Below are 11,926 nucleotides of genomic sequence, written 5' to 3'. Positions count from 1 at the left end.
GTCGGCCCACATCTACCGTGTGATAAACAGCGACGACGGAATCATTCTGCGCTCTCCTTCGCACGCACAACCGTCGAGCCAATCAGCCGGAGTCACGCTTTTAATCACGCTTCTAGATAGAGGGTCAGCACACTGGACGATGCTCCGAGGAGGGCCCGGGAACATGAGGTGTCGCACCACTGAGGGCGTCAGCCCTTCCAGGTAGCGGGAGGCTGAGGCCGCGGTGTCCTGTGTCCACCTTAGATGTTCCCTTTGCAAACTTTCCAGTGCAGGGTTCACCGCACCGCTGTGAACAAATGAAGTTAGACATGGGCTTTCAGTCTGCTCCCGGTGGTGAGGCGTGACGAGCCTCACTATGCAACCTCCAGTCAGAACGGGCCTCTCCCAGGAGCTCGTGTCAGACATAGTAGAATGCACCTGGTTTACGAACAGCCCCTGGTTTACAATCCAAGCGAACGAGCCGTCTCTGTGCGTGAACACACTCGGCCCAGGTTTGCTTTTCCCTGCGTACCCGGACTCCAAGTTCAGGGCTATGATACAGACAATCCGGCCGTTTCTCCTACGAGGTCCCGCCGAAGACGAAGAACTGCTAAGCTGGGTGCCCCTAGTCAGAGCCAGGCTTACCATCTCGGTAGCAGACAAGATCATCATGATCCACCGGCCGGTGCTATGTCGCTCCTTGTACATCCCCGAATTTCAACGGGCGCGCACCACGTGCATCTCCGCCGCGCTGACCATCCTGCAACAGGACGAAAAGATCACAGAGCGTGAGGGAACTATCTCCCTTTGGACGCATTCCGCTGTCTGCGTGACGGCAGCAGTGGTCATCGGCCTCGATTTATTGTACCAAGTAAATCATACCGACGGGCAAGCTCGCCGGTTGCGGCTCGAACTCATATGAGCCGCAGCCAGGCTCTGCATCCGAAAGTGTGATATTATAGCCGGGTGTGGGGCGGCCCTGATTGACGCGATTCTCGGCATGGAGGAGGGGATTGTCGTCAAGTTGATGCGGGCGGACCTCCGAGACGTCTTCGCGGGAAGGATGCAGCGCAACATCATCAGCGACGTGATTGCGAGCAACGAGATCACAGCCAGATTCTTGGCTGTGGATCCGGGAGACCCGAGCGGCATGTTGATTGCCTCCCCGCCCGGCGATTTCGATCCATCTCTGCAGACAGTGTGCGATAGCGGCACACCGAGCGAAGGTGCAGATAATATCCAAGCTTGGTTCCGCAACCTCTTCTTATTCAATTGCGAGACATCGTGAAATCTACAAGACTTATTGCTCATGCTTTTCCACCACTTGTACCACCGCCGACATGAGCTCCGACATGCGTTTCTCTCCCATCCAGCTGCCTTGGATGGAGTTCTCGGCGATGATGCTCCACTGGCCAACGCTGACACCGAAGGCCTCCTGAACGGCACAGCAGTTGTTGAGGATGTAGCCGCCGAACTATGCTGCATCGTCGATGTTTATGCTGAACCGGACACCTTCATCTAGGAACCTCTTGATAGATAGCTGGGCAACGTCGTTGACGACTTGCAGGCAAACATTGCTCAGTGGGCAGACCGTTAGCGGGATCTTCGCATCAATTAAACGGCGAAGCAGCTCCTCGTCTCCAAGCGGACTCCGTGCTCGGCGTGTAGGGAGTCTAATGCACCAGAAATATATGTTGGGTCGCCTTCCTCATCGCCGTGCGCGGTTCGTGGAACTCCGCGTTTCTCGCCCTCGAGGTACATATGAGTGAACAGCTCGGGGCGAAAGCTAATGCCGGACGAGTCTAAGCCAAAACCGCAGATGGCGCCCGAGTCATCGTCACCACCCAGGTGCCCACCGGCGATGGCGGACTTTAGCGTCTCAGCTGCGGAGGTAACGGGCAGGTAGCGCAAGAAGCACATGATGAGACGTCTATTGACACCCGGAATGGCGCTACGCGAGGACGCAGCCGGCCTTAAGCCTAGTTACGACGGTGTCAAACGGCACACCACGTAACGTGTGGCTCTGTGGATCGAAGAAGACTTTAGCATGCTGTACACCGTCTGCATGAGCTGTTACGAAATACTCGCAAGCTAGCATCTCGAAATCGTCTTGGGCGACGAGTACCCGCATGGCACGGTAATGGCATTGCAAGCAATCGTCAAGGTTGTCGAAGTGCTCATAACGCTTGCTCAGCGATTCGGGATACTCGTATGACGGATCGTCCGCCGGAGACGGAAGCGGAACCTTGCTCTTTGCAGAAAATATGAAGACAAGCGCCGGTGTTAAAAAGCCCTCAAGATGCATATGGTGCTCGCGTTTTGGCAGCTCGGCTAAGAATGGTGATTTGCACATTGCGAAAAGACGTCGGGGGTTTAGAAATACCTGTGGACTGAGGGGCAGGATTTTATCAGAGTTTCAAATGCGTATGGTTTCCCTCTGAAAGGGGTGATTTCTCTCGAGGAAAGTCCCTTCAAATAGTTTAACTTATAGCTTGTGGCGAAACCCTATGTGACGAGATGGAACTGGGCAGAGATTAACGGTTTCCATGCTACCCGCCGTCGTGCGTTAGAAGTCTAGTCACTGGAAACAAAGCCTGAACGCAATTTGCTTCACTGTCTTCTAGGCCACCGGAGCCATAAATTTGGAGTGTATTTCCGTCAGATGTCAGGTCCTTTCCATGGCTCACCCAAGTTTGGGTGAGATGAGAACACAGCCAAGGAGCCGGCCGCATTCGCATGGCTGGGTCCGTACCGCTGGCTGTGGACGGTGAACCAAACATACACTCTGCCACGGAGAGATTACCGCCTTTGACTAGAAAAGAAAAGGAATTACTGTAGGCGCATTATTGCACTTTCAGGGCGGCTAGAGCAATATTTAAAGCGGCGGAAATAGTCTATCTTGTAAATCTACCTGACTCAACCCGTGTTGATTAGCGGTGCCCCTAAAGAAACTTGCGATCCCAACTCGCGAAACTGATTGAGATGGCTTGGCGACCTGGCAGCAGAGCGGCTGGCTCCGATGGCAGCGGCACCGCCGGCTTTGGCGAGAGTGTTGAAACGACGCTGCTGTTACGAGATGTCCCAGGAAACGACGAGCGAAGCGAAGAGGATGATTGGAAAAAGCCTGTAGGGCTTTTTCTGATTGAGCTATCTATGGTAATTGATGCATTCCTTTTTGCTCCCAACATTAAATCATGGTCCGCAGATGAGGAACTAGGACGGCAGACTGCCAACAGCGAATCCTCAAAATAGTCATTTTCTCCAATGTGTTCTTAGCGGGATTTAACGGAACCTTCACGGCCTCATCCTACGCACTGATCAGCTCCGAGTTTAAGCATTCCAACCTCGCCTTGTGGATTACGACATCGTGTCTATTGACCAGCACAGCGGTGCAGCCTCTCTGTGGACGTTTCTCTGACATATTTGGCCGCCGGGCCTGCCTTCTCGCTCGGCATCGTGGGGTTTACCAAGCCATCCAAAACAACCTACATGGTGGGGGAGCAATCTCAGGCGCCTTGCTCAGTAGCATCATTTCCAACGCTGTGGGCTGGCGGCTCTGCTTCCTAGCCCAAGTGCTACTTACCTAATTACCGGAGTTAACTGGCAGGGATTCCAAGGTTGCGTGAAGTGGCTTAATTAATCTAGCTATAAGCGCTAGGCGTAGCTAGCTATAAAGTAGTATAGCTAATCCCTTACGTAAAGGTGGGATTTAGGCTAGGATTTAGGCTTTAGGCTTAAGTTTAGCTAACTACTATCTTATACCCCCTTTTTAGCTAATACTTCTAGCGTTCTAAGTAAAGCTATTCTTATTCTAAAGTAGTAATCTAATTAATTATATAGTAGTTTTATATTATTCTTATTTCTATATATTATTCCTATTTTTCTATATTACTATTATTATTTTATCTTAATTTTAAAATACTTCTTAACTTTTTCTAGCTTTTATATAGCTAATTAATATTATAATTACTACTTAAGTTATCTCTATAAAAATAATTAAATAGTTACTTAATATAATTAGTATTATTTTCTATTTTTAACTTAAATTAAATTTTTAAATTAATAATTTAGAGATTTACTATTTAAAACCTTTTTATAAAATTAATTTTTAACTTAAATAAGTTTAAAAACTATTCTTTTTAGTTTAATTTTAGATTTTATATTCTAAATAGCTTTCTCTCTTTAAAAATAGTAATTTTTAAGTTATTAATTAGCTTTATAATACCTCTCTTCTAATTTACTAATTATATTAAGTTAAATATTAAATATAATAGTTCTTAATTAATATTATTTTAAAAATTAATCTTTTTATAATACTTTTAAAGCTTAATTAATTAATTTTTTACTCTTTTAAACTTTAAATTTATATTAATTTTATTTAAATCTAAAATTAATTAATTTTTATTAATTAAACTTAATATAGTTATAACTTAGAGAAATATTAATTAAGATATCTAACTTAATAATAAACTTATAACTTAATAAAATTATAATTTTTAATTACTTTTTAAACTTTTATTATTAAATAACTTTTTATATAAAAAACTTTTATAATTAGTAATTTAACTATTAAATAGAGCAAATTAAAGTAATTAAAATAATATAAAGTCTAACTATAAAAGTTAATTAGTTAGTAAAATATAAAAAAATAAAGTTATTATATATAAAAGAAATAAATAAATAGAAGGGACTTAATTAAAATTAAGTCTTAAGATATTATCCCTAAATTAAAACTTATTATTAGTTATAAGTAGTTTAAATAAACCTAATATTCTAATAAAGTTATAATATTTTTCTACTATTAGTAGTTTAATAAAGCTATTAGTAACTATTTTATAGGTTAGAATATAGTTAATCTTAAAATCCTTATTATTAATATTATTAATAATCTAATAATATTTAATCTTAATATAGTATAGTTTAAGTAACTATTTACTTAATAAATAATTATTAAAAGTATTTATAAAATCTATATATACCTAGAGGGGTAATTAAATAGAGATATTTATCCTTTTAAAGAGATCTATAATATATAGTAGAGCTTTCCCTCTAAGTATTAGATTTATCTATTTAGTTTTATAAGTTAATATAGCTATAAATAATTATAGTATTAATTTTTAAGTAATTAGTACTCCTCTATATATAACTATATAACTAGCTATTAATTTATTTATTTTTTTATAATTAAACTAATTAGTATTATAAAATATTAATAATTTAAAGTTATTAATAAAGTATTTTAGACTATTAAAATAAAGTACTAGTTATTATAAACTATAGAGATATCTCTATATTAATTTTAGTAGTTTATTATACTTTTTAGAAATATATTATTAATCTCTAGTAGCTCTACTTATAAATATTATAATATCTAGCTATATATTATTTATAATCTATTATAACTTACCTAAATTACTTTAATATTTATATATCTTAGTAGGCGTTTTATATTATTCTATAATCTCTAATAGCTAAGTATTACTAGAGTAATAAAATATTTAGTTATATTTAATAATACCCTTCTCTATTAGTATATTATTAATATACTTAGTTTATAAGATCTAAAATTATCTTATTTTATAATAATAAATAATCTTAAACCTAAGGAATTATTATATCTTATTTAAATCTTTAATCTAGAAAAAGTTATATAAGTTATCTTTAAAGTTATTAACTTACTTAATATTAAGTACTATAATAAGTATATTATTAATATAAAGTAATACTATAACGCTATTTTTATTAATAAGAATATAAAGTTCTTTTAGTAGTAAATAGAACCCTAATTATTTAAGGATAGTAATAATTTATTTATACTAAAAAAGAAAAGATTCTCTTAGTTTATAAAGAGCTCTTTTTAATCTATAGAACTAGCTAGATTTATTATTAAACCTATAAAGTTAAGTAATAAAAATATCTTAATCTCTTATAAAGGTATTTAAAAAGGCTATAACTATATTAACTTAGTGAAGTTTTAAATCTTTAAATATTATAATTAGTAAAAAGACTTATAGAGTAATAAGATTAGTAATAATAATATAAACTATCTTATTATTTTTATTTTAAAAATTACTATAAATAACTTATCTTACTTTAACTCTATTAAGTCTTCTATCTATAGTAACCTTCTTATTATATACCTATTTACTTAGAAAATATTTAAAGCTATTTAGAAGCTTTTTAAGCTATTAGTAATCTATCCTTTATAAGCTATTAACTTAAGTCTTTATAATATTAAAGATAGCTAACTTTAGAGGTCCTTTTTTTATTACCTCTTATTTCTTAAAAGTTATAAATAAGTAAATCTCTAAGTTAAAAGTTTATAATAAGTTAGATACTAAGAAAGTAAAAATAACTAATTCTTAGTTTATTTTATTATTAATTAAGTTAATTTTTATAGCTTTTATTTTACTAAATTCCCTATTAAACTTCTTTATATTATATAATATTTAGGTTCTAAGTATCTAAGTTATTTAACTAGAAGAAGAAGTAGTTACTCTTAGTAATTTTATAAGAGTAGAACTTCTATTACTACTTTTTAGTCTTCCCTTTAGTTTTCTTTATATTAAGAGAGGAGTTTAAAGTAAAATATTAAGAGAGCTTTATTATTATAAAATATTAACTAGTAATTATTATCTCTAAAAAGTAGCTAGAGATCTTTATTTTAAAGGAGTAGTAAGAGAATATTACCTTAGAGGAGTAGTAGGAGAATATTACTATAAAGAAGAAACTTCTTTTAGTATTAATTATATTTATATATTTATAATACTAATATTTAGTATTAGTAAGTATAATTTTAGATCTAAAGTTAGTAAACTACTTTCTTTATTACTAACTTCTTTTTATTCTTAAAGAAACTTATCTTTCTATTTTTATTTATTATTACCTTTTAAATCTTAAGCTTCTTTTAAGTATAAATTACTTAATTCCTTTTATTATTAATCTTATTTAGTAGAATAATAATAATAATAAAACTTAATATTTATAATATAAAGCTAATACTTAGCTTTATATATTACTATTAGTAATTTATTATTATACTTATAAATCTCTAGTTTAATCTCTTCTTTTAGCTATAAATTATTAAATTTAACTAGAAGAAGTTCTCTCTTATCTTTTTTAAATATTATATCTCTTACTTACTAAATACTATTAGTTTTTTTAATAAAAATATAGAAGATATTACTATAAAAGCTATTATATCTTATAAATCTTCTAAGTTTAGCTTTAAGCTTTATTTTTCACCTCTTTATATATAGATAGCTATCTAAGTAAATATAAATATAAGCTTAGTAGCTTTAGTAGTAGAAGTAATATATATATAGTTTTCTTATAATAAGAGATATATTAAGAGTATTTATTAGTTTCTTATAAGGATTAATATTACTCTTACTATTAGATAGTAGATTTCTAACTTCTATAAAAGTCTTTATTAATTAAAACTAAAAAGATTTAAAAAAGCTAACTTCTATATATATTATTTATACTTTTTACTATATAGCTTTATTAAAGCTTTCTACCTCCTTATTCTACTAATAAGAGTAAGAAGCTACTATTTTTAGATAGAAACCTTATTCTTAAGTAAAAAGTTCTATTACTTTAAAAAGAGCTATATTATTATTTATAATAACTTTAGAGAAGTAAATAATACTATTTATTACTATAATCTTCTTTAGAAACTAGCTTTATAGCTAAATAGCTACTTCTTTCTTTAATTTAAATACTTAGAACTATCTATAAGTTAAAAAGGTTTCTATAATATAGAAATTATAAGTAATACCTCTAAAACTTTATAATATTAGTTCTAGGAAGTTAATCTAAAACTTTTAGAAAGTTTAGGTTAATAGTTCTTATTATCTATTACTAAGTTACTATATTAATTTTACTATAAAGCAGATATAACACTTATATCCTATAAGAGGTACTCTAAAGAGGTTTATATTAATATCTCTTATAGTAGTAATAATTACCTCTCTAGATAGATACCTTAGATAAATATAAAAAGTTTAGTAATTTAGCCTAAAAAAGCTAAATTTATTACTTTAGTTAGAAGGATAGATCTAAAGCTAAAAAACTTATATATCTTATTTAAAATTAGTAATAGCTTTAGATATATCTTTATAAACTAAGGTATTATTTAGACTATTAAAATAGATACCTATCTTTTAAAGAAAACTAATACTAATAATTTATATTATATTATAAAGTTTATAAAGGATACTATATAGTTAAAAAGTAGTCTTTTTACTACTTAGCTTAATAGTAATTACCTTAGCTATACTAATAGCCTAACTAATTTAGTCCTTTCTACTTATATAGTTTATAGTTAATCCTTAAAGGAGATCTTAAAGGTCCTTAAAGATAGAGAGATTATTAAGGATATACTTACTAGCGCTAATATCTAATATAAAGGAGTTTATTCTCCTAATAGAAGCTATAAATATAATATATTAACTTAGTTATACTTTTTAGTTATTATTTTCTTCTTTATTAGCTTCCTTAATAGTACTATATATAAAGAAACTATTAGTTTCTATTTTAGTAGTTTAGCTAGTAGATCTATAGATAGAGAGTTTAAACTTCTTTATTAGTTACTTTTTAACTTTCTATATATAATTAACTTTATATAGATCTCTAGTAAGAGATTAAAGGTTAAAATATAAACTAAATACTTTAAACTTATTTATTAAGAATAATAGAAGGGTTTTTTTCTAAGCTTAAGCTATTAAGATATCTATATAAACCTTAGATTATTAGTTAATATCCTATTTAATACTAAAGTTTTTAAAGATACTATCTTAAGTTTAACCTTCTAAAGTAAATACTAAAGTAGATATTTAAGTTATTAATTATTAAATCTATAGTTTATTAATATATTTAAACTTATTATATAATAAAGTATAATACTTATAGTACTTAAGGGAGTATTTATTATACTTATTAAAGTATAAAGTTATCTTTCTATAATAGTAGCTATATATCTTATACCTATAAAGGTCCTTAAGATACTTAACATTATATAAGATATAGAGATCTTATACCTTAGTATTCTTAAACTTAGGTACTTAAATTTACTTCTTTATAGTAAACTTCTTCTTATTTAATAGAGCTTTAATATCTTAAGAAGTTTATTTATATTATTCCTTTTTACTTAAACCTTAAAGCTCTTATAGGAAATTATTATAGCTTTAAATCCCTATAATAAAGTTATTCTCTATAAAGTCTGCTTTAACTTAATTAAAACGTCTAAAACTCTAAATAAGTCTATAAGTGAGGGCTATAATTAATAAGCCTATACTAAAACTATTTAGTTTATTAAAAGTTAAGTAAAGATCTTATATAAAATCCTTAATATTACTATAATTAATTTTAGTTATTCTATTCTAGTTATTATAGACTTTACTTATAGCTAGCTTATTAAACTTCTAAGTATATTCTTTAGTCTTAATAAAGATATAAAAGGCTAAAGCTATAATAAAAAGACTATTATTAATTATTTCTTCTAAGAGATTATATTAGATCTTTTCTATAAATAACTATCTAATAAGTATAAAACCTATAAGTATTAGATTACCTAAAGAACTTAGATCTTTAATAGCTACTACTTTATCTTCTTTAAAAACTATATCTTTATTATATCTATTTAATATCCCTTTATTTATTAAATAAAAGAGTAATTTTATTACTTTAAAAGTATTCTTAAGATTAATTTCCTATAGTTTAAAACTTATAACTTTAGTTAGCTTAAAGATAATATTATATATTAGACTTCTTAGATTTAATCCCTTACTAGCTACTTTCTATATAGCTATTTTAGCTATAAAGTTTATTATAAAAGAAAAGAGAAGGTTAAACTAAAATAATCCCTTTTTAGTAAAGCTAGAAGAAGATAAAGTTAAATTACTAATTAAGGATATATTAGTTTATTTAATTAATTTAGTAGTTTAAGAGGGGTTTAAATAGTAGTTATATATAATTATTAAATAGTTATTAAATAGTTATTACTATATAACTATAGTAATTATTAAATAATTATTAACTTTAGCAGCCTAGGAGCTAAGGAGATTTTTTTTTTTTTTTTTTTTTTTTTTTTTTTTTTTTTTTTTTTTTTTTTTTATAAGCAGAGGATATATATCATAATAGCTATAATCTCCACTTAGAAGTATCACTTCTAATAGCTTAGTAATCTATTAATTACCCTTTAGTAATTACTAAACTATAAAGTTAGAGTCCTAATAGCTATTTAGGAATAACCTCACTATTTAGTAGATAGATTTAGGTATTTAGAAGGCTTATAACCTATATAAAGTAGTTTAATTAATCTAGCTATAAGCGCTAGGCGTAGCTAGCTATAAAGTAGTGTGGCTGATCCCTTACGTAAAGGTGGGATTCAGGCTAGGATTCAGGCCTCAGGCCCAGGCCCGGCCGACTACTGTCTCGCAAAGGTAAAGTGTAGCGGGCACCTCAGGGCGCAGCACAGATAATGCCGGTGCAGCGCCCCACAGAACCAGATTCGCCGTCTCAGATCCGACCAATCATTGGGCCCTGAGGTCTGTGCAGGTCGTAAAATACTTCGACTTGCATTACGTCAGCATCTTCCTCATCTCGTGCGCGCCTCAGGTGCACCGAAGTGACGTGACCGAACGTGGACGCCGTTTGAAAACGGTGCCTTCCGCTAACAGCGTCCACTAAAACGGTCCACCCAGAAAACTACCACCAATTCGGACATGCAATCGTCTGCAGACTTCCTTGGGGCCACCAAGCGTCCATCCTGCTCCTGATGGTTAAGACCACCGCCCACCTTTTTGCGTCTGCCGTGCTAACCAAGGTTCCCGTCTCTCTCCAGGTCTACTCAATTCCTGATCATTTCAGCGTTGGTTGAAACGCAACCCCGAATCAGGTCAATATTCATCGACAACGCATGCTGCCGTGCACAGTGCCGCAAGTTCGAATACCTAATCCAACCCCTACAATGCACGCCGCATCCAAAGTCAGCCGTCTTGTCGGCCAACATGGACGATGCAACCCCCGCCAATAATCAGATTGACAGAATCGCCCGCCCACACCGCTCCGTCAGCTGCAACATCAAGTCCGAGGGATGGAATGCTCTTGTGCAGAACTTCGTCGTTCGCTTCAACATATCACAGGAGCACATCTCAGATAACTGTCTCGCGTCACTTGCCCTCCTTTCTCGACGGGATGCGTTCGCACTGGGTTATTACGCACTTCAGGTTGTGCTGTTAGGGGAGGAGATCTTGCTGGTCAGTCCCAAGTCGAGACATCAAGTGGCCACGCGTCTTTCTCCCGGTGCCTTCAATCATCAGCCCTCTGCTTGGAGCCGATCATGAATACGTGGGGAGGGGCTATCCGTGTACATTACTGTAGACAAAATAGGTAAACATAACAAAATACGAGGTTTATTACTTTGTACTGTGAATAAGTGAGGCCAACGACGTTGAAATAACGTTGAGATGCATCCACCGGTGAGGTACATAGGTATCCGTACCTTGAGCACTGCCCACTGAATCAGTGGACATGATCCGCCTCAGCGGTGTAGGTCGTAATATTTTACGACTTGCACAGACCTCAGGCCCCAATGATTGGTCGGATGTGAGATGGCGGTTGTGACGAAGATGCTGACGTAATGCAAGTCGTGGTATTTTACGACCTGCACAGACCTCACGACCCAGTGCCGCCAGCCACAACGCTACAGTACAGGCACCACCACGCAGCGTTGCACACCCCACACGCCTCATAGCAAACCGAACAATTGTGAGCCCCCGTCGTTCAGCAACCCGACCAAAGGCTGTCTCTTCGTTTGCGCAGTGGCAAATTCAAAGAGGTTTTCTCCTACGACCTGAATCAATGCTTCTGAAGATGCTGCTCATGGCTTTTTTGGTGAAATGATGCGCGCGCCCGGTCTGGTGCATGCACTCGTGGACTTGGA

The 11,926-nt window shown here is 33.8% G+C and overlaps 2 protein-coding genes across 2 annotated transcripts; one reads left to right on the top strand and one right to left on the bottom strand.

Moving 5' to 3' along the window:
* Positions 1-355: 355 nt before the first annotated feature.
* CGCS363_v015043 (uncharacterized protein) lies at positions 356-1,501 on the top strand (the record flags this gene model as incomplete). The annotated part of the gene is made up of 3 exons (XM_036646892.1): positions 356-843; positions 913-1,205; positions 1,410-1,501. 3 exons carry the CDS (start codon positions 356-358, stop codon positions 1,499-1,501), a joined length of 873 nt encoding a protein of 290 aa, XP_036487892.1.
* A 92-nt stretch (positions 1,502-1,593) lies between these two features.
* On the bottom strand, positions 1,594-1,899 carry aah1-0 (Adenine deaminase; the record flags this gene model as incomplete). Its single annotated transcript, XM_036646891.1, has 1 exon — positions 1,594-1,899. The coding sequence occupies one exon, from the start codon at positions 1,897-1,899 to the stop codon at positions 1,594-1,596; it is 306 nt and encodes a 101-aa protein (XP_036487891.1).
* Positions 1,900-11,926: the final 10,027 nt, after the last annotated feature.

The sequence above is a fragment of the Colletotrichum siamense genome (genome assembly GCF_013390195.1).
Source record: "Colletotrichum siamense strain Cg363 chromosome Unknown KSG_Cg363_contig12, whole genome shotgun sequence".
Lineage (NCBI taxonomy): Eukaryota > Fungi > Ascomycota > Sordariomycetes > Glomerellales > Glomerellaceae > Colletotrichum > Colletotrichum siamense.
Note: the sequence above shows the minus strand (reverse complement) of the source record. Positions and strands in the feature narration are given on the sequence as shown.